The 23,867-nt window shown below is 47.2% G+C and overlaps 1 protein-coding gene across 1 annotated transcript; it reads right to left on the bottom strand.

Moving 5' to 3' along the window:
• Positions 1–231: 231 nt before the first annotated feature.
• Positions 232–17,723, bottom strand: LOC133740606 (uncharacterized). The gene is made up of 2 exons (XM_062168552.1): positions 16,157–17,723; positions 232–341 (listed from the first exon to the last, which is right to left on the bottom strand). The coding sequence occupies exons 1-2, from the start codon at positions 16,565–16,567 to the stop codon at positions 297–299; spliced, it is 456 nt and encodes a 151-aa protein (XP_062024536.1). The 5' UTR covers positions 16,568–17,723; the 3' UTR covers positions 232–296.
• Between the last annotated feature and the right edge of the window lie 6,144 nt (positions 17,724–23,867).

Below are 23,867 nucleotides of genomic sequence, written 5' to 3'. Positions count from 1 at the left end.
CTTTCCACTCAAAACTAGCTCTGGCACTCTTCATAAGAAATGATCCTTGGGATGTCTAGATTTAATCTGGACAGTTTTAGCTCATTTGGATTTCATTTGGTTAGTCTGCCGCCCCTCCTTCCTTGTTTAGCTCGGTTTCTCCTAGCTGAAGTAGGAAAATGTGCTAAAGTTGACTTTTCATGCTTCCATGCTTCCATAGTATGCTTCATTTAGCCTCTAAATATATATTTCGAACTTGTCGACAATATATAGCTTGAGCCACTGACATTGGCTCAATTTCTCCAAGACGTGCCTTGTCAGGCCAAAATGCTCATTTTGGGTCCAAACATTGCCCCCCAGACCTCGAAGTCAAAGGTCTTCGTCTTGACTGAAGAGGTCTTGAATCAGCACTACTCTTATAATGTTGTTGCTTCAAAGCCACTTGTATTGGCTTGACTGTTTCCATATAGGCCTCTAAATAGCAGGGTTCTAAAAATCGGCCTAGGCGGCCGACTAGGCTGCGCCTAGGCGCTAGGCGGCTGTAGGCCGTTCCGATTATGGCCTAGTCGATCGAGCTAGGCGTGAGGGAGAAAATCGGCCGCCTAGGCGAGCTGGGCGGCCCTGGCTTGGCGCTGGGCGGTCGGCAACTAGGCGGACTGAAAACCACCATGCGAACTGAACAAGGCAGAGTCGTAGCTACCCAGAACCGAAAACCATCAAAACCCAATCCAAACTGAAAACTAATTACTTAGACATGTAGAGGAAGACGAGGGGAGGAGATTCCATACCACAGGTAGTCTAAAAGGTGACCGGAACAGACGGGGATTGCAGAGCTCACCGGAGAAGTCTCGGAGCTTCCAGTCGTTGCTTCTTTGTTCACCGTCGATGCATGGACGATCTGAGGGTGCAGGGAGGTAGGCGACGCAGAGACGAAGACGTGGGTGCCCGCGCGCCGTCGTGGGGTGGCCGGAAGTGGAATTTCTGGTCGGGTCGCCTGCCGGGTCGCTCTGTGTCTCGGGTCAGAGTGCATCGAGCTCTCTCTCTCCCTCTCGAAATTTCATGTATTCTCCCACTGTTCACCAAGTTATATAGATGTGTCCAATTGATAATGGATGGCTAGGATCAAGAGGTGGAGACGATGGATGGCTAGGATCGCTCCACCCATTTTCTATTTCCTTAATTAATTTCCAAAATCTTAAAACTTCGGTAAATCACTATAAAATAGTTAAAAAATTAAAATAATTAAAAACCGCCTAGTCCCCGCCTAGGCCCCTAGGCGCTAGTCCCCGGGTCACCGCCCGACTAGCGCCTAGCGTTTTTTAGAACCTTGCTAAATAGGCCATAAAGCTTGAATGCCATAATCTGAATTGCCTTTGTTATGAACTGACGCTTTCTTTGCCAACTTTATTGTCCCCCCCCCCCCCCCATGGATTTGATGTCTGGTATGCAGTGAATTGGTGAAACTTGGGCAGGTTGTAGGAGATCAGAACTTTAGCGTGCCCCCCATGCGAAGGAGACAGCTTTTGATCGAAAATGAGGATCCTTCTCTTCCTTGGTGGTAGCTTCGCCATGTGTATAGCAACAAGTATCTGTCTTGTTCGCTGGCTCTCTATTGATTTTCTTAAATGTAGGTGTTGGAGCCGCTTTCTTGGCTAGATCAAGGCCTATAGTATTTGACGAAATAAGATGCAAAATAGCAACTGTTTGCTGTCATTTAATCCTTCGCGAGTCTTATGCCGAAGAGGATGATTGGATCATGGCTATCGACATCATGACGTGTGACCAAGTGAAACCACCATATCTGCTGCAACTTTAGCATCTAAAACCGCATCGGTTTTAATCATGTTTTATTTTAAAAAAAACATCAGGCCACTATGCTGGCCCTGCGGTGGTAGGAAAAGGTGGAATATCTTCACTGTCGCCTTAGATGCGATTCTCAAGATGGAATAATGATTCATTAATTATCAACTAGGGCCACTCACTGGCCCAGCTAATAAATTAATCTCCAGAAATATCTGAGCTATAAATCAAGGTGTAATGGAGAAGTATCTTCACTATCGCCTTAGATGCGATTCTCAAGATGGAATAATGACTCATTAATTATCAACTAGGGCCACTCACTGGCCCAGCTAATAAATTAATCTCCAGAAATATCTGAGCTATAAATCAAGGTGTAATAGAGAAGTGTTCCTTGCGACCTAGAAATGGCATCCAAGAAACCATTCGTTACCGATCAGGGAGATGAAATCACTGAGAAAGCCGCATTCACATGGCCGACTAACATGAGTGTTCGATGTAGAAGTCAGACCGGAGAGGAGAGAAGTCGACTGATGGGCTTTGGTGGCGGTGATAGTCAAGCGAGTCTGGGTCCCACACCTCGCGATCGTTTGCCAGATGATGCTATGGCCTATTATGGGCTTCCCATCCGCCGTCCCATAGCGGCTCTTCGGCAGGTGCCTGGTGATTTTAGCAATTGGGGACCAAGGAGGAAAGTGGGCTTCTGGCCTACCATCGCTCCCGAGGAAAAGGTTTGGTATCAGGAGGTCCGAGCGAGAGATTTGGCCCGATGGGTATCACCCAAACTATCGATCTATGCTTCTGTCTTCCCCATAATACTAGCCCTGCACCGCTAGCCGCCGCTCTTTGCTTCTGGAACACCTCCAGCAATACATTCGATTTCCAGTTTGGGCAGATGAGCATAACTCTGCTGGATGTTCTTACCATTACGGGATTGCCTATTGACTTTGACCCCTATGTGCATGGTCAGTTTGATGGCATTCAATTTTCTTTGAGAATGGATATGGCTGGTCGAGGGCGTCACAGCAGATCCTACCCATTCTGGCGCGACTATTACTGCACCTAGCGTGATCATACAAGAGGTATCGCATTCCTGGAATTCTGGCTTTGCAAATTTATCTTTTGCACTTCTTCCAACAAACCTACTGGGCCCTGGAATTCTCTGGTCACTGCTCTCTACAATGGTATTTGCGTTGGCCTTGGGCAACCTGTATTGGGTGCGTTATATCGCTCCCTTTATAGAGCCGTAATGCGCCCATTTGATACTGACATTAGTGGCCCCTTCTAGATCCTTGCCTTTTGGCTGCAGATTTATTTCCCTCTCTTCCGTCTCGGTGATATTCTAAAGGAACCTCCAGTTGATTCCCTTTTGGGGAACTGGCTTTGCCGCAACGTAAGGTATCGAGCTCCACCCTACTCCGAGTGTTTTATTTACTTGTACTTGCTGGGAGAGATGTCGGACCCAAAAATAGTCCTTTCTAGGCGATTCCCTCCTCCCCTTGATGATGGCTTTCTGCCCAGTGGACGGGATCATAGCAAAAGAGCCCTCCTGGCCTTTCGTCGTGCCATCTCCTGCTTGGATATTCGTCTTGCCACCGACCGCGTAAGTTACGAGCTCTACGCCCCTAACCATTTTGCTCGCCAATTTGGCTTGGCCCAATTGGTACCCTGGCCTCTGGTTGATTCTGCCAATTACTACACCTCTTGGCGGAGATTATTCCCACCTGGGTCTGCCCCCTTTCAGAGTCAGTTTACTTTGATAATGATTCCCCCTTGGGTCAGAGCGCTATACCCCCTCAACGATGTCGATGATGACTATGCTGATTGGTGGAAAGAAGTGTCAGTGAACTGTTGGGACCTGCCACATGACGAACTCTTCGTCCTGATCTTTCGTGGCATGAATAGCCCTGGTCCGGAGGACCGCAAGATTCTTGAGCGCTTCTCCAACCCTGCAGCACAACCCCCGCGACCTATTCTACCTTCTCGCTCATCGCGTCCAGGGATACAAATCCACGAGCCTAGGGCAATAGTAAGTTTTTGTCTTTCTTCACCATTCCTTTTCCTTGTGTTGATTTTCCCGCTCTTATTCCTGAGTGTGTTTTGCAGCAAACTACCCGGAGCAGGATAGCCTCTGTTCAGGCTGGGAAACAAAAGGCAATAGCAGAGGAGACTTCTGAGGGAGAGTCTTCGCATGATGAAGATCCCGCTGAGGTAATTTGGTTAAGAACGATCCCAAACTTGCATATTTGGTGCTTCCCCCCTTTTTGAGTTATGACTCTTTTCTCGTACAGGCCACTGCTGTCTTTGCTTGCAAACGCGATCGAGCTCAATTCGTCGAAGAGAGTTTTGAAGATGACGAACCTCTGGGAATGCGATTGGTAAACTCCGGCCCCGTCTTATCCTATTTAAATTTTAGAATCTGGGCAGGATCTTCACTATGTATCTTTTGATAGGTCCGTCAAAGGACCACTGATTCCTCTCGCCTGAGCGAGGCTGGACCCTCAGCCACTGTAGAAGAGCCAACTCTCTCGCTAGTTCAAGCATCAACTAACCCCGTGGCGTCTCTTCCGTCTCCCACATCTACAGAGCATCTGCAAGGTCCTACCATTCTAATAACGATCTCCGATGACGACTCCTCGGAGCATGAAAGCGTGGAAATTAAGCCACTCTAAGGCTTCTGCCGCTTATGAGGAACTAATGACGACAGAGATTCTCGCAGCACTAGAGGTCCAAGAGATGAATGAGGTGAGGCCTCTTCCTCTTGATGACCACGTACTAGATATTGACCCGACAGCTCGAGAGGTAAGCCACTGTTGGCCAATGCTTTCCATTTCCTTTTTTGATCCAACCCCGCTCTCTGACTGTAGATACCTCTACTAGCAAAGCTAGTTCTCTCCATCACCAATCATAAGTAACACCCACTTTGGGACATCCACGAGACATGGCAAGGCCCAACCGCGACATCCATCGTGTAGCCCTATGTTCAAGCTACGCCACGGTATCCGGAAGAGTCAAATCCGTCGCCGGGAAGCCACGTTCCCGCCCTTGCCAAGATGCCTCCACAACATGGCTTTCTACATGCTTCTTGGACTAGCTAGAATTGTATGGTTGCTTGTCCCACATCGAAAAACAAGTAAAGGAGATGGCTTCCTTGACTTATAAAAGGAATGCCTCCTCCCACTTAAACACCATCTCATTACAAACTTTGTAATCATGTTAGGCCGCAAGGCTCAACACACATAGTTAAACATTCAAGTGGACGTAGTCTCCCGCTCATGCGGAGGCGAACCACTATACATCTCGTTTCAACTCTCTCTCTCTCTCTATCTCTCTCTCTTTGATGCTAACTAGAGATCTCACGGATCACTAACGTTAACATTTGGCGCCGTCTGTGGGAAGCCGACACACAAAGGCTTCGTCACCTACCACGAGCTTTGGCCCGTCAGCGTCCGGTCAACGCCCAGCGGGGTTGGTCAACACTTGGTCAACGCCCAAGGAGTGGTCAAAGACTTGCAGAAACTGCTCAAAACACCAACATATGGGTCGGTCAACGCCCGGCGGAGTCAGTCAACGCCCATCAAAGGTCGGTCAACGTCTGGTCAATGCTGACCATGGTTGGTCAACGCTGCACTACAAAAAAATTCTGGGCGCCAGATTTCTCTGGACACCCAGCCATCTTCTCTGGCCACCCATGGGTTTCTTTGCTGCTCTGTTGGTCCTCTCTGATCCGCCGAACCAGCTCCGCCCGACTCTCTTTCTCAGCACCGCCTCTGCTCGGCCAAATGCTCAGCCAGATAGCTTTTCCGCTCCGCCAAGCACTGCACCCATCCGCCGCTCACTGCAACTCTAGAGCTCCTCCGCCCGGTGCTCCACCGCTTAGTCCAGTGGACTGCAGCAACTCTTCTTCGCAGCTCCGCCGGGGATGCTCCACTGCACTGACGCTTGGCCAGCTCCCCCGAGCCCCGCTCCGCCGCGCACCATGCTCCGCCGGACATCAATACCGCACTGTGCGCTTCAGCGGATACAACCCCGCTCGGGTCCTCCGCCGGACTTCTGCAGCGCCGCTGAGCACCCTTCTACAGCTCCACCTCCACTGCAGCTCCGCTCGTTGACAGCCTCTGCCGACCTCTTCCGGCGCAACTCCGCAACCTCCGCTCCGCTGGCCAACCTCCGCCACACTAGCATTGATCAGATCCTCCGCTGAGATTTGAACCGCCGACCACCAACTCTTCACCCCTCCGCCGTCCAAGGACTCCGCTAGACGGTACGAGTCTCCGCCGGACTCTTGCGTCTCCGCCGAACTCTTGCTTCTCCGCCGGACTCTCGAGTCTCCGCCGAACTCTTCAGCCACCGCCGGACTCTTCAGTCTCTGCCGGACTCTTGAGCACCAGCGGCAAACCTCCGCCCACCAAGACTACCGCCGGCGAACTTCTTCCGCTGATGGTTATTAGCCAGCCATACTGGGCAGAGCACCATTTCTGGGCAGCGTTTCTATCTTACCTGCACACCCGGACATCTGGTTTACACACCCGCCGGTCTCACCCATCACTCAATCAACTGGGCAATACCATCACAGCTGCTATGGACACCCCAAATCATGCTGCAGACACCCATCTCATCTGTTCAACGCATCCGGCGAGCTGCTCCGAGCACTCGATAATACTTCCAGCAAGATAAGTTGTTCAAACCTTCAGTTCCGCGGTAGAGAGCCGGGCTCAATATCTATAATTTACAACAGCGAAATTCAACTATTTCTATTGAGCATTCAACCGCAACTACGAGGAATGGACCGTCATGCTCGGCCAAACTCCGTTAGCCTCCAAATTGCCACAAGATAAGTAACTTCATCTTATCTTTTCCGCTCTTGCAATTAGAGCCTTTGCCATGTCTATACATGTCTCCATGACCATTAAGCATGCCTACAAAATGTTATTAGCAACTTTCCTACAAGTACATGCTACACACATACATGCTTAAGTTCACTTTCATGTGACATTCATCTAGAACCTTGTGACACTTATAACTCAATTAAACATGCTCGGATAAACGCTTGCGAAACGGTTACGACTCGCTTGGGTATCAAAGCATGGCCGCGACTCGCTTGGGCAACGCCCCGCACGCTCATACAGCGCCTACACCCAACTTGCTCGAACACCTAACTCGCTCCACTTATCCAACATGCTTTAGTTACGCTCTCGGTTCACAATGCTTCATACATGTGGTCTAGCCTCCGAGCACTACACTTTTTCACGTTTTCTTACATATGGTCTAGCCTCCGGGCTCCACGAGTCTATGGTCTACGACCTACCGCCATGCGGCAGGGCGACGCCCCATTCTCTCATGCACTTACGAATTTTTTGTCTTTTGTGATACAGGATAGCGAGTCCCTTCTTGCTTGCGGAGCTCGGGGACTTGTAGAGGCCGTGCACCTCTCGGATATTACTTATACTTGATGACTTCATGATTTGAACTCCCCAACCAAGAAGCTACTCTTACTCGGGGACTTCGGGGACTTGTAGATACCTCTACTAGCAAAGCTAGTTCTCTCCATCACCAAGCATAAGTAACACCCACTTTGGGACATCCACGAGACATGGCAAGGCCCAACCGCGACATCCATCGTGTAGCCCTATGTTCAAGCTACGCCACGGTATCCGGAAGAGACAAATCCGTCGCCGGGAAGCCACGTTCCTGCCCTTGCCAAGATGCCTCCACAACATGGCTTTCTACATGCTTCTTGGACTAGCTAGAATTGTATGGTTTCTTGTCCCACATCGAAAAACAAGTAAAGGAGATGGCTTCCTTGACTTATAAAAGGAATGCCTCCTCCCACTTAAACACCATCTCATTACAAACTTTGTAATCATGTTAGGCCGCAAGGCTCAACACACATAGTTAAACATTCAAGTGGACGTAGTCTCCCGCTCATGCGGAGGCGAACCACTATACATCTCGTGTCAACTCTCTCTCTCTCTCTCTATCTCTCTCTCTCTTTGATGCTAACTAGAGATCTCACGGATCACTAACGTTAACACTGACTTTCTGAATCTGACCAGGATTCTGTTTGTACAAACGCTGAGGGCCCTATCGGCGGGACAGTCGCCCCAGAGATGGAAAATGATACTGACGGTGGTGGTGCCCCCCAAGTCTCGCGAATAAATGAGACAACCGTCGAAGCCGAGGGCCCTGTGCTTGAATCTGCTCCACTTGCCCATGGTGAGCCGCGAGTTGAGTTTCCAGATTCTCCCACGGCTGAAGGGACAGACCAACCTATTGAAGATGAAGAAACTGAGGAAGCTGTCCACCCTTTTGCATTGGTGGTTCGTGATCCTGTGGCGCCTCCTCCTCCTCCCACCAGATTCGAGAGACTGATGAGGGTGTTAGAGGTAACTCCTCCTTCTGCTGTGGATGAGGCTAAGATGGTGCTTCACAAACATCTGGGTCCTCAGGTATTGGAGACTGACATCCTCCCGCGAGTCTTGGAAGCCCTAAGGTATCTTTGCCAGGAGAAGGCATTGACCCTGTAGCAATTTAGTGCCATTGACGATCTGCTGAATGAACTTGGTGGGGCCCGCCAACGTCAACCGGCCGCAAACGCCCAGGCTCACGACACTCAAGAGACTTTGAATAGCCTCTCTCGAGAATGGACATCTCTCGCGGTATTTTAAATGAGCGAACCAACCGCCTGCGGGAACTACAAATCCAAAGGTCCGACTTCAAACTTCGGATCGAGGACCTCCATACCGGTTTAGCCTTTGTTGAAAATGTGATTGCTACAGAAGAAGCCCAACTCGATGAACCTCTGGCTGCTTCTGAAGAAATGGGCCGCAACCTGGCCCGTCTCAGAGAACGGGCCACTCAGGCCGAAGCTAGTGCTATTGCGGCGAACCTCCGCGTGGAGGAACTTTGCTTGAAATTGAGCTTTGCGGGCCAATCTCTGTAGGCCCCCTCGAAAACCGTTCGGTCTCCTCACATGCTATTAATCCTTTAATAATAGCTAACTCCTCAAAAACCGCTCCTCACATGCTGCTAGTCCCTTTTTTTCCCGAGATTTAAGGCATTAATCACTCGTTGAAAAACAACAGTCGTGAAAAAATAATCTCGTGAATAGAACAGTTACCTCCTCGAAAACCGTTCGGTCTCCTCACATGCTATTAGTCCCTTTTTTCCCGAGATTTGGAATCACTAATCTCGATTTACTGACATCGGTTTTGAAATTGAGCTTCATCCAAGGGTGGGGATTTGCCTGAAGTCCCTATAAATAATTGTATTTCGGGAAGGGAATACTCACAACAACTTTTCTGAAATATTCAAGAAATGGCCTTTCAATCCTTGCTTCTTTTTCTCCTTCTTCACAAATCTTCCCCTCATGAAATGACCTTTAGCCTCTAAATTTTAGACTTTATGGCGTAATCTTAAGCCTGGGTTAGGCCTTATGGCGTAATCTTAGGCAACCCCTTGTTTCGTCCTTCTGGAATTCTGCAACAACAATGCCAGGTTTCAGATTGGTTTAGAAACGCGAGGGGGCTCCGAGTGTGGGATCCACGATCATGCGAGATCATCTTTGTTAGAATCCCACACGCGGAGCGAAACGGAGAAAGGGAGGACAGTCACTCTGAGGTTCGTCTTTCCTCCTCTGTTTCCTTCCTTCTGGACCCGGCCCGTGTTGTGCCCTCCAGATGGAAGGGGCTTTGGTTCTCACCTCCTTCTCCCCCTTTCTCTTCTTGATAGAATCTTGGAGGGATGAGAAGGGATGGACTCTTTGAAGGAATGGGTTCAAGCTACAGAATGGTTGTTCCTATACTTCACGTCCAACTAATGGTGGTTACCAAGGCTAGAGGGAGTGCAGAGACTCAAGCTGATATTCGGTTCCTTCACTCTCTACCCCTCCAGGAGATAATGGCGCGGCTCAACCCGGCGTTGGATTCCATAGCTGCTTCCAATTGAGGGGGATTGGATACTCCATTTTCTTTCACTGGAGTCTCCCCTTCTCATGGATAATGGCGTTGGCCAAGCCTATGTTGTATTCCTCTGCCGCTTCCATGTAAAGGGGGCGCGGGGGCTCCGTTACTCCTCTTTTTCCTTCCCTGAAGTCTGCCCCTCCTTGAGACAATGGCGCGGCTCAACCCGACGTTGGATTCCATAGATGCTTCCACTTGAGAAAAGATTCAGAAGATATCCGAAGATTCCTGTTTTGTATTCTAGCCACTTTTGGCTTTGTAATGAATGTACTGCTTTTGGCCGCAAAGCCACTTTATGAATACAATAATATTTTCTTATCCTGATATCCAAATATCCGTGAGAAGCCAATAATTGTGTCTCGCAAGGCCCCAAATATAGGCCCCCATAGTTGTATAATGAAAATAATATGAAGTTTTAAAATATGCTCCGCGTCAAAAAGAGCCTTGCGGCGAGGGTTTTGAGAAAATATGTATCTTTTGGATCCATTTGCTGGCTCCCAACTCAAAACTCTTAGCGCCAATAATTCCTTCTTTTCAGAGATTTAAGGCACTAATCACTCGTTGAAAAACAACGGTCGTGAAAAAATAATCTCGTGAATAGAACAGTTACCTCCTCGAAAACCGTTCGGTCTCCTCACATGCTATTAATCCTTTAATAATAGCTAACTCCTCAAAAACCGCTCCTCACATGCTGCTAGTCCCTTTTTTCCCGAGATTTGGAATCACTAATCTCGATTTACTGACATCGGTTTTGAAATTGAGCTTCATCCAAGGGTGGATATTTGCATGCCTATATCTTCCTCCACATTATAAACCCAAATTTCCAATCCCAAAATCATTTCATCAACTCGAATATTTCTAACAGCAATCTTTCTTAATTACTCATCATCATCACTCTTCAATTCTCGCATTCTCTCAATCCATCACCAATGGAACCACAAAACCGGCATCCAACCGAGGATGGAGGAAGTAACAAAGCAGCCGGGAGTAGTGCTAACATGCTTCGCAGGAAGAGCCGTACTAGGTGGATTCCCACTACAGATCATATAAGAATCCTCAAGGAGCTTTTCTACAACAAGGGAGTTAGGTCCCCAACTATAGAGCAGATTCAGAGGATCTGTCTCCAGCTGAAATGGTACGGCAAGATCGAGTTCAAGAACGTCTATTTTTTGTTTGTGAACCAAAGGGCTCGGGAGAAGCAGAAGAAGAGGTCCACTTCGGATGTTCATGTGCCCATGCAAAGATCAGGGCTTGTTGGTGATGACAATGTTACCAATTGGAAACATGAGGATCAGTATATTAACTTTGGATCTTCTGCACCTGCTTCTGCTTCTTCCGCTGGTGTGATGATTGCTTTTAACGGGCAGATAGGGAACTATGGCGGTTATGGATCTATGAACATGGAGAAGAGTGCTAGGGATTGTTCAATCTCAGCTGGAGGGGGAACTAGTTCTACTTTCTTTGACATGAATGTAGAACAAACTTTCATGGAACAAAGAGGAGAAGATCACCAGGAGATTGAAACCCTAGCCTTTCACTGTTTCCCGTGCATGGTGAGGACATCTTTGGCAACATGAAGACTACTTCCGATGGAGGTGGCGGTCACGGTGGTGGCTCTCACACTTCCCTTGAGCTCAGCCTTTCCTGCGAGGGCAAAGCTGGAAAAAGTTTCCAGAGCCGCTGACTCGGCTTAGTAACTTCGCGAGTGTAGGAACACTTAGAATTGCCCCCTAAGAGTTGTATTTATGACTCTTTTTTTTTTTTAGCCATAATTTTGGAGATATAAACTCATCATAGACAGTTGAAAGGGCATCCTAATACTCAAAACAAAACAAAACCAAGAACAACACATAAAGTGACACAACATACAAGAAAAAAAGTTTTGGACTTAGGGATATTTCTCTTCTCCTTTCGGTAACTCCTTTGGAACATGACCAGGTGAAGAGAGGAACGATTTTGGCGGAGCTCAGCTCACTTGATTGACAGTCTTCTCATATCCAAACTAGACCTTAGACATCACATCCTATTGGATGCACCTACGATGAAGAAGATATTTACCCAAAATTCATTTTGACTCTAATAATAAACAAACAACCAACAAAATAAAGAACAAAGATAAACAAAAACCGAAATATGAATATAAAACCTAAAACAAAATGGGCTTAGTATTGTATAGTGTTGCCCCCCTAGTGTTACTAGGCATAGCGAAGAAATGATTATGGGCCTAAAAAACAGGCCTTCATGAATGGGCTTTGCGAGTGTAGGAACACTAGAATTGTCCCCCATGTCTTATGCGAATAAACTGTCTACGACTCCTCCGAGTCCCAGACATTGGGAAAGTATTTCTTCAAGTATCTCCCATTGATAGGGTTATGATGGACATCTCCATCCAGGTCCTTGAGATGAAAAGCTCCTTTCTCTAAGATTTTATAGATGATGTACGGGCCTTCCCATCTTGGAGTCCATTTGCCGCGACCATCTAATTTTTTGCCAAGCGGGAGAACTGCTTTCCAAACCAACTCTCCTTCGCTGCAACTCCTTCCCCGCGTCCGCTTGTCATAGGCGCGAGCGACTCGTTGCTTTTCCATGACCAAATTATCTAAAGCCTCCAAGCGCTTTTCGCTAAGGTCTTCATGTTCCTGCCACATAGCCTGAACGTAGTCTTCTCCAATGAGATGATGTTGCTCTTGAACTCGTAATGATTGGACGTTGACTTCCAACGGCAGGACTGCATCATGGCCAAACATCAAAGCATAAGGTGTTGTCGCGGTGGGATTCCGCTTAGAGGTGCGGTAGGCCCAAAGAGTTTCATAAAGTGTCTCATGCCACTGTCGTGGATTAACTTCCAACATTTTCTTCAGTAAATTGATAATGATCTTGTTGCTGGCCTCCGCTTGACCGTTAGACTGAGCATAATATGGACTGGAATGGATGAACTGTATTCCCCATTCTCTTGTCAGTTTATCAACTTCACCACCCATGAAAGCTGCCCCCCGGTCCGAAACAAAAACTTCTGGGATCCCAAATCTGCAGATGATGTTTCTGAATAGGAATTGTCGCAACGTGCCACCAGATGCTTCCTTCAAAGGTTCTGCTTCAACCCACTTTGTAAAGAAATCAGTCGCGACGATGATGAACTTGTGTTGAAGTGATGAATGTGGGTGAATCATCCCAAAAATCCAGCGCCCATCCTCTTGCGGGCCAAGGCTGTATAATGGGCTGCATTGGAATATTAGGAACATGCTGGACCGGCCCATGAGCTTGGCAGTCCAAACAACCTTTAGCGAACGCGATACAATCCTTCAAGATACTGGGCCAAAAATATCCATGTCGTCTGAGAAACCATCGCATCTTTGGACCTGCTTGGTGGGCGCCACAAATGCCAGAATGAACTTCGCGCATGAGTTGTTTCGCTTCGTGACCATAAACACATCTGAAATACACGCTATCTTCTCCTCGTCTGCGAAGTTCATCACCTTTGAGGAAGTAGTTGAGAGTAAGATAGTGAATCCTTCTATCCGTGGTCTGATCAGGATGCTTGAGATAATTGATCAAAGGGATGCGCCAATCCACGTCAATGGATTCCAGGGTCGCGACTGAGGTATCGTCTGGAGGATCTCTTCTCGCCATCCATGAAGGAAGCGTGCGACGCTCGACTTTAAGGATTCTCTCCCGCACGCCATATCTCAATGTTACCCCTGTTGCCAGCTAGGCCAACTCGTTTGCAGCAAAATTTCGCTCGCGAGGAATGTACTCAAGATGTACGTTATCAAATTGGTCCAACAGTTCTAATGCCCTGTCCCAATAAGGGACCAACGTGAAGCTATTGCATCTAAACTTATTGCACAACTGATTGATAACCAAAAGAGAATCGCCAAGTATTTGTACATCTCTGATTCCCATTTCCAGCAGTACTTCTAGGCCTATGATTAAGGCCTCATATTCTGCCTGGTTGTTGGTACATTGAAACTCCAACTGGAATGAGTACGAAAAGTGATCTCCAGCCGGATTCTCCAGTGCAATTCCTGCTCCTGCTAGCGTATCCGTTCTTGACCCGTCAAAATATAACACCCAGGGCTGGAATGAGACTGTGGCTTGATGCAGTACAGCGTACTCTGGTAAGCACGCCAAATCTGGGCGATCTAAAGTTGTGGCAGCGACCTCTAAATCTCTAACCGCGGGGACATCCAGCATAGGGTGATGTGCCAGAAAGTCCGCGATGGCTTGCCCCTTTACTGCTTTCTGTGGGACATACTGTAGTGAGAATTCTGATAAGGCGAGCACCCACTTGCCAATACGGCCTCTCAGGATAGGTCGCGATAGCATATATTCGACTAGATCGGTTTGAGCAATGATGCAAGTAGTAAAGGACAACATGTAATGCCGCAACTTGCATGCTGAGAAGTATAATGTAAGACACAGCTTTTCCATTGGAGTGTACCTTGTTTTGCAATCTGTGAGTGTCCTACTGAGGTAAAAGATGGCATGTTCGACACCCTCTTCATCATCCTGAGCGAGGAGGCTGCCAATGGAAGCCTCAGCTGCTGAAACATACAACTTTAATGGAAATCTAGCTCTGGGAGGAACAAGCACTGGCGGGCTCACCAGATAGGCCTTGATTTTGTCGAAAGCCTCTTGATGTTTAGGTTCCCACACAAACTCGTTCTGTCCTTGCAACTTCAGCAGTGGGGAAAATGGCTGGATTTTGCCCGCAGAGTTAGAAATGAATCGTCGCAAAAAGTTGATCTTACCTAGTAATCGCTGTAATTCTTTCTTTGTTCGCGGGGGAGATGCGTTGATGACCGCGTTTGCCTTATCCTCAGGGACCTCAATGCCCCTTTGATGGACAATGAATCCCAGGAAATCGCCTGCCTGAACTCCAAAAACGCACTTGGCGGGATTCATCTTGAGCTTGTGTAGCCGCATGCGCTCGAAAACTTTTCTGAGATCCGTGAAGTGATCTCCACTCTTCTTAGACTTCACGACGACGTCATCAATGTAAACTTCTAAGATCTTCCCAAGTATGTCGTGGAAGATCAGGTTCATGGCTCTCTGATATGTTGCTCCGGCATTCTTCAGTCCAAAAGGCATGACCACATATTCAAAAACTCCAGTGAATCCAGGGCAGCGGAATGCGGTCTTGTGTCTATCTTCTTCCGCGACCGGAATCTGGTGATATCCCGCTGTGCCGTCCATGAAAGACAACAGTTCGTGCCCTGCAACTGCGTCTACCAACATGTCCGCAACAGGCATGGGGTAGACGTCTTTAGGTGTAGCCAAATTAAGGTCTCTGTAATCCACGCAGATCCTCATCTTGCCATTCTTCTTGCGAACAGGCACTATATTGGACAGCCACTGATTGTACTTGGCTACCCTGATAATGCCCGACTTGTGCATCTTTTCGACTTCCTCTTTGACCAGAACTTGGGTCTCCGGGTTCATTCTTCGCGGCTCTTGCTTCAAAGGCCTCTTATCAGGCAGCGTTGGTAGTTGGTGGCATACCAAGTCTGGTGATACGCCTGGCATGTCCTCATATTTTTCTGCGAAGCAGTCCTTGAATTCCAGCAATAATTCGACGAGCCTCTATTTCTGGCTAGGCTCTAAGTAAGTGCTGATAGCCACTTCTACAGGCTCATCAGTTGTTCCCAGATTGACCTTTTCAGTAGGGTCCCTAACCTTCGGAGGTGTGTCATCCAATGCCGCTGGAGCAAGCTGAATCTCTTCTTCCTCCTCTTCTTGGTCTGTGAACTCTTCATTAACAATTTCTAGGGTCGCGACTCGATCATAGGCCTCTTTTTCCACCATGTATGAGGATAGCCTCTCGTACAAGGAATGGAAGGCCTCTACCTCTTCCTCCATGAGTTCGTGATCCATTAATTAACATTTGGAGATGGCACCGCATATCCAGGCCTTTCGAGGTCGTTTTTTGCTACCGCGAGCCCCCATTGTGCCAATTCAGAGGTCGTCACCCCTGTGGGGCGGCCCTTATCATCAATACCAACGACTTGTAAAGGAGAGATTGGTTCTAGGTAATACCTTGCGTCCACGTAGCTGGCGGACACCGAAAAAGGTCGCGGGTCTGCTTTAACAATTTCCGCCTTATTCGCGACTCTGTCCCATATGATCAGCTCCTGATGAAGGGTGGATGGGACACCATATCTCCTGTGGATCCAGTTGCGGCCCAGAATTGCGCTATATGCCGCATAGCAATCTGTAACAAAGAAAGCGTAAACCCCTTCTGCTGGACCCACCTTGACTCGTAGGAAAATCAAACCCAATGTTTTGGTCACAGTCCCCGCGAAGTTCTTTAGCGTAAGGGACGTGGATTGGATCTTTTCTTTCTTGATCCCTAGCAGATGCATGGTTCTGGTAGTAATGACATTAACAGCCGCGCCGGTATCAACCATTATCTTGCTGACCTTAGTCCCATTAATTTCTGCTGTGATATACAAAGGTCGCATGTGTTGCACCATGGCGGGTGTGGGTCTTGTGAAGCTCATGAAGAAACCCTTGCTGTTAACATCTTCAGTCTCAAGGAACACTGCTTCTTTCACCTGCGTTGTTGCGGCTGAAGTGATCTGCAACTGCTGTTCTCCAATCGCGTCAGCTTCTACGTATTCCTGCGCAGCGACTGGTAAGGCATACTTAGCAGGGAGCACATAAACCATATTGCAAGAGGTATCCACCATTTCTGTTTCGTCCATGTCATCATCAAGATTGAGCTTGGGTTCATCTGTTGGGATATCGGCGTTGAACCGTTTAACCATGAAAGCAACCAATGATTCCTCTGCGGGGATCACCGCCTTGGCTTGTTCGTGCTCCTGTACCATGGGAACCTGGTTCAGTGACTCTAAAATTTATTTTGCCGCTGGCACTTCCTCTGGGAGAGCGACCACCAAGCTTTGAACTTTCTGCACAATTGCAGACCGATTGTCTTTGCCCCCCAGCCTGTCAAAGATGGAAGGCTCGCTATTTCTTCCTTCGCGAGATACTCTCCGCCAAACATTGACTTTACGAGCTGGCGGCGGTTCTTGCCTCGCGGGAACTAGGGACTTCTCCTGAGCGCTGCTCTTGGGGGCACGTGGCTTTTGCTCTTTGTGCGATACTTTGGGCTGTTATTTCTGAACTTGCGGGGAAACGAATCTCTTGGAGGCCAGTGCCTCCAATTGTCTCTGATACTCTTCTGGAGGTTTCAGTAATTGCGATGGTTTGATCAGTCCTTGATCTAGTGCTTCCAAGGTTCGCTTTGCTTCTCCAAACCTCCGCTGGAGTTTTCTCTTCCTTGAAGAGCTCATCTCCACCGCCTTGCCCTTCTTCTGTGTATACCATCTCCCTTCTTTGATGGAGGACGTCGACACTGGCGGAATGTAAGGTCTGGTTAAAACCCCTTGCCGCTTATCTGCTTGCCCTTCTTCCCTCGTGGTCTTCAACTTTTTGAATAAGTTTGAGTCCCTTGGAGAAGGAGTTTCTGAACCACTGTGTACTCTTGGGCTGCATGGTTGGAAGTTTCTAGAGGATGATACTAACCGTATTGGCGGCAGAGATCCAAAACGGACAGTCTGGGATGTTTCCTCATGCAGGGCTTGAGTGTCACATTCTTCCTTGCACCGCGAGCATAGGACGATGGGTAAACGAGTCTTGGATTCCCGCTTCACGACTTTGTCTCCAACCCTTTTCAAATCCTTAGCCGCGGGGTCTGGACTTTGATTCTGCTGATCTTTTTCACCCCATGCCACGTCCACCATGTTGATGCCGGTATCTGGGAAGGGATCTAGGTCCACCAACGCTGCTGCTGTTGTCGGCGCCTCTACTTGCAAACTACCGTTATTTAACCAGATTTGGATCTGATCCTTCAGCTTAACACAATCGGATGTATTATGATTCCACATATTATGGAGTTTGCACTATTTCTTCCCCCTTAGCTACTCTGGTTTGGGAAATGGGCCGAAGTCGGTTTTCACCATCTTCGCGAGATCATTTCATCCAAGATTTCATGCGCTTTGTTCGCGTCGTAAGTATAACTTGCGAACTCTGGTTTGGTGAAAACCACCGACTTGAGCTTCACCGGCTCTTTGCACAGCTTAAGTTGTTTTAGCGTTGAAGCCTTTTTTCCGGTGAGTTCCAGCGCAGCTATCTCGTCTTCTTCAGACTCGTCAGCCTCTGTTGTACTAGATTCCTCACTCTTGTAGTAAGGATCAAAGGGACTGGATTGATGGCTGAGTGCAGCCACTATTCGGCGTTTCCCTGGGATGTATGTCCCCTTCGAGGCGTTTTTCATAGCGTCCATCTCCCTGAGCAAGTGCTCGAAACTTCCTACTTCTGTGATCAGTTCCCCATGGAATTGAACATGCTTCCATGCTGTTTTTTGCGTTGGCGGGGCTCTAAGCCTTTGATTGCCAACTTCACCAGTTCTTTCTCCGGCAGAATCACGTTCAACTTTCCTTTCTGGATCTGAAAGCGCTGAAGGTACATGACAGCGGATTCAGTTGGCTGCTGAGACATCTGAGTGAGTGAAGCCAGATCTACTTCCGGCTCGATAGTCCCGAAGGTTTCCTTGAACAGCTTCTCCATCGCGGGCCAATTTGCAACTGATCTTGGTTGCAGCTTAGTGAACCAGGTGAAGGCAGACCCCGATAAAGAAGTAGCGAAGATGTTACACTTCAAATTGTCGTCGTTCTGGTACTGGCCACACTGTACTCGAAACCTAACCAAATGGGCCGCGGCATTTTCGACTTCCTCTCCCTAGAAAGTAGAGAACGTAATGTTCTTATATCCCCTAGGATAAGGTGTCAGTGTAATATGCAGTGGGAAGGGCCCCTGGTAGGCCTCTGGTTCGCGGCCCTGATCATTGCTTCTATCTCCTCTCTCCTTATATATCTTGGATCAGGAGGAGGTGGGTGAACCACTGTATCATCAGCTGGCCAGATCAGCGGTGGCGCCTGTGAAGCCTGATTAACCAAAGATATGCCGCCTCCATGGGTCATTTTGTGTCGGGTTAACGTCTGCGACGTAAAACCCACTGCTGGCTGACCTTTTGTGGTTGCGGTGACCTTCGCTGGACTTTCAACCTGGTCGGTACCATAATGGTTTGCTGGAGGTGGATCGTGGTGCACGTATTCAACTCTGTCGCTGTCATATTGGGCAAACGGGCTATGATCAACAAAGGCCCCTTCATTGATTTTCAAAGTCCTGGTCCCTTGCGTGACTGATGACGCGGCGTTGTTCTTCCCACCCGTTGCCAGAGTAGTCTCTTTACCTCTGACTGATGCGGCAGTAGCGGATGTGGCTGTATTGCCGCCGCTTGCTTTTTCTTGAGCATTTGGTGGTATGTACTTGCCAGATATGGGGGACTGACCTAGAGAGCCTAGAATGGCGCTAGGATCTCCCAGTGTTTTATGTAGAACCTCTTTGGCCTGATCGAGGTCAGCCTTCTGCATGGCCACCTGGGTCGCGACATTAGATCCTTCTTTGCGAATCGTCGTGACTTCTGAAGCGATGTGTTTGCTTGCGACCAACAGCTCTTCGTGGTTCTTCTGCATTTTTTGGTTCATGCCATCCAATTGCCCTTGTGTTTGTTGTGCCCCTAGCTCAAGCCTCTTGACCGAGATCGTGAACTCATCAAGCCGTCGACAGTCCTCCGTAAGGGCTTTTTCCATCTTCTCATGGTATGCAGCAGAATTATGTTGAAGGATATTAAGCCGCTCTTCTATGGTCGCATTTTCTGGAACGAGAATAGGCACAAAGTCAATAGTTGTAACTGCGCTCGCGGCTACCTGGGTGATGCTAGACGTATCGCCAGGCTGATTAGGCTAGGCGGTGGGAACTTTCTCGCCTTCAGTAGTAGGATGTTGATTTCCTCCTCGTTCAGTTGACATCTCTGTCGATGGAGGGTGGGGAGAAAATCTTTGGATTACTTGTTCTTCGGAAAGACCACGACAGTCTGCACGCGAGTGCGGTCTGTAACTAGAGGTCTTATGTTTCGGGCAGTTAAGATAAACATTTTGATAAGGGTTTGCGCTTGACTTCCCAATGGCTTCTGGAAGTCTGAATTGAAAGTAGCTGAATTCAATAAGACACTGTGAATCAAGGTTTAGACGTGCGGCCCAAGTATAGTCGCCTAGACACAAACTTTCTTCCAAATCCTTTGGGCAACCTTACTGAAATGGCCAGGTGGGGGAGGGCGAACAAAAGAGGCAGAATCCATTTTGGCATGAACTACTCCCTCATAGTGGTTTAGGCCCATTTGTACGCACTTCTGGATTCAATAACCTGTTATGAACGTTGTCCCCTTTCTAGACACCATTTCACATAGGCTATACTTACTAAGATGAGAAAGATCATAAGTGTGAAGACAGATCAACAAGTGTTAATAAAAACCGCCCTTAACCTTAAGGGACCTGAACTAGGCACCAATAAGGAGTTTAGGTCAATATTAACAAAAGAGACTTCACCTATTCCGTTATGATTCACAACCTCTTACTAACCTCAACTTCTTAATAGTGGTGTGATTTACAGCTCATAGTATGTCCCACTGGGCGTGCCAAAATGTTTGGCTCCAGTTTTCCTTGAGCTGGTCAACAGTCTCTTTTCTTGCGCGGGCATGCCAGCACCGTTCGGGTGCGGTCGTCGGGGGTGTCCCTTGACCTGACTTCTTTCAAGTGATTGTGGACGAGGAGAGCACCAACCTCATCGTGGGATTCTTTGTGCCTCGTGGCGAGGACTTTTGCTGAGCTTCTTCAAAATCACAATCGATACTCGATGTTGTAGATCGAGCAGAGCGAGAACTACTAGGAAGTGAGGAGAACTTGCTAAAGCGTGACTTTAGCTTGGCTGGAAGGTTTGGTATCACTGACAGTCGGCTTTTGAGGAGACTAGGACTGGAGTGTGACTACCGGTAAGAGAAGGAGAGGGTTGCTCTAGAGAGGCTTGGATAATCTTAGAGATTGTTGTTGATGAATTGTGTGTTGAAGTGTTTCATTGTAACCTCTATTTATAGGCTACCATGCCAAAGTATTTGGCCTTAAACAAATGATAGTGGAACATTAATTGGAGATAAGAAATGATGAATTTTGGAGATAAGGAAGCATAATTGAAGATAAGGAATGATGAATTTCGGAGATAAGGAGATAAGGAAGCATAATTGGAGATAAGGAATGATGAATTTTGGAGATAAGGAAGCACTTTCGGCTCCTTTATTCCTTCAATTATATCTCCATCAAGAATTCAGATTTTGACAATGATTTCTTCATAACAAATGTTCCACTATGAGTGTAGATCATCCTGGTAAAATTTCAGAGCTTTTGATATAGTGGTTGGGCCGGAAACGCTGCTGGACCTCTTACAGGTCCAGTTTTGCTTCTGCAAAATATTGGACTGATTGTTTGAAGGCTTTCCACTCAAAACTAGCTCTGGCACTCTTCATAAGAAATGATCCTTGGGATGTCTAGATTTAATCTGGACAGTTTTAGCTCATTTGGATTTCATTTGGTTAGTCTGCCGCCCCTCCTTCCTTGTTTAGCTCGGTTTCTCCTAGCCGAAGTAGGAAAATGTGCTAAAGTTGACTTTTCATGCTTCCATGCTTCCATAGTAGGCTTTATTTAGCCTCTAAATATATATTTCGAACTTGTCGACAATATATAGCTTGAGCCACTGACATTGGCTCAATTTCTCCAATACGTGCCTTGTTAGGCCAAAATGCTCATTTTGGATCCAAACAACAGTAAGCATTAATAAAATTTGATTCCACCTTGGATTCGTCATTAACGACTCTTTTCTCTTTCGAGTAAGGCTTCTTAGTTGTAGTTTGTGAGTCTTATCATTGTGTTTGTAATGATTAATTGCATCAATGAGCACAAAATTCTTAAAATTTTCCCTACAAGTTGAGGGTACAAAAAATATTTCCCCATAAGAACGTTAAACCCAAAATTCATTTGAATCACAAGTTTACTCCTACTCAACCCTAACACGTTTTATCTCTCAGAAAGAAAACTCAAGACACACACACACTCTCTCCCTCTCTACTCTCCCTCTCTTGCTTTTCTCAAAACTGAAAACAATAATGACTTGTATTAGCAACAGTGCGGACGTCCTCTTTGGAACCGCTCCGTATATATATATATATATATATATATATATATATATATATACACTCTCTCCCTCTCTTGCTTTTCTCAAAACTGAAAACAATAATGACTTGTATTAGCAAAAAAATTCTTGACCGTCAGAAAAAGAAATACAAAAGATCCTAACTTGTATAACAAAAATTTCTTGACCGTCAGGAAAAATACATAGAAGCAATAAAAATGCACAAACCAAATTAAACGTGAAGTTTCACATACAATTGATAAACAAATGTGGAGTTACTTTCTCTTGTACAAGCACATGATGGCTAGAAAATCCTCTGGTTCCCTCCAAAACCTAGCCGACACTGCTTAGGTTTTCTCTCATGGCGGCTGCTGTTGGTCTCCCCTCTAAATGGCGGTTTTTTCTCCATACTTTACGGTCTTTCATCCGCCCTCCAATGCCGACCTGTCTCGGCGAACACCAAACCAATCAAACCTGATTTTGGGTTTGAGACAGATCATGCAGGAATAGGAGCTAGGCGGTAGGGGTATCGTGGCTTGCGAATTCGACCTCGTAGAGGAAGATTGAAACTTGTGATCGATCATGGACTCAGAGAGTGGCTTATGGCTTCTGGAAATTGGAGTGCGATTAATTGGCTGATGTTGATCCATGTAAATTGGAATATGAATGTTGCAACACAGATTGGGAGGGTTTTTTCCTGGGCCCAGAGCAGAGATGTGACGTTTTGATATGCAGAGGTAGCAGCACAGGCTGTAGGCTTGGCAGCGAGAGGTGGTGTACATCGTTCTACAGTGCCGGTGATAGGCCTCATCATTTAGCCCTTCGGCCCGTAGGGCCGAAGCCCAACCCTGCCCTTGCATTAGGGCGGGCCGGCCCTACCCTTTCTCAAATAGGGTAGGGTAAGGGTCATGCAAATAGGGTAGGGAAGCCCGACCCTACCCTACGGCCCGACCCGTTTGAGCCCGTTAGGGCCAAGCCCGGCCCGGCCCTTTAAGCCCGCACAATTAAACTCTAATAATTTTCTATTTTTTATATATGTTTCTCTTTAGTCTATAACATACAACTTATCTCTTTTTTGTAATTGATTTCCTAAGATTTATTTTCTTTAATTTTTGTTTCATTTGTTAAACAACAATTAATTTTGGGAGATTTAGAGAGATAGTTAATTGAATATAATCATCTTAACTAATATTTATAAATGTTATAACTTATAAGTTAATTCCAATATATATATATATATATATATATATATATATATATATATATTAAATATGATCAACAAAAAACAATGAGTCTTGTATTACCTATATAACCATTGAGCCACATTTTGAGATAAAAAATAAAAATAATATATTTCTTTTTGTTAAACAAATTAAGGCCCTTTTAGGCCCATTTCGGCCCTATTCGGAAGGCCGATCCGACCCAGCCCTAGTGGCTCGGGCCTTTCGGGCGGGTAAGAGTTAGCATATTTAAGCCTCGGCCCTAAATTTTGTTGACTTTGACTAGGCCCGGCCTGGCCCGACCCTAAGCCCTAAAATTTAGGGTAAGGCCGGCCCTAGCCCGGCCCATGATGACCCCTAGCCGGTGATGAGGTTATCGATAATGGTGTCAATTGGCAATGGGCTGTTAGTGGTGCAAATGAGATTGAAGGCCGGTCTCTCCTTGGTTTTGATGCCCGTAGTATTGCGGCGGTTCACGAAGTGTCGTGATGCGGCGGCGCACAAGTTTACTTGTGTGGCGATGGCGGACGACGTCAACTGGGAAGTGGGCACGGTACAGAACGCCGAAGCTGCTGCAGATTGGGTGCCCCGAGTAAGTTGGAGGCCCAAACCTTGTTGGGTGTCCAAATATATGTGGAGGCCCAAATTGAGTGGGATGCCTAGAATGTTTTAGGTGTACGTACAAAGTTGCTTAGAATTGGATTTGGGCCCAAGTATGGACTAGGCTGACGAGCTCATGCCATTTGGGATCCAGGAGGATTAGCCCAGCAAATTACACTTTTAATCTCTATATTTGTAGTGAGTCTATATTGACATTGTGGGTTCA

This window comes from Rosa rugosa, chromosome 3 (genome assembly GCF_958449725.1).
Source record: "Rosa rugosa chromosome 3, drRosRugo1.1, whole genome shotgun sequence".
NCBI classification, from domain to species: domain Eukaryota; kingdom Viridiplantae; phylum Streptophyta; class Magnoliopsida; order Rosales; family Rosaceae; genus Rosa; species Rosa rugosa.
The sequence above is the reverse complement of the archived record's forward strand: the minus strand, read 5'-3'. Positions and strand labels throughout refer to the sequence as shown.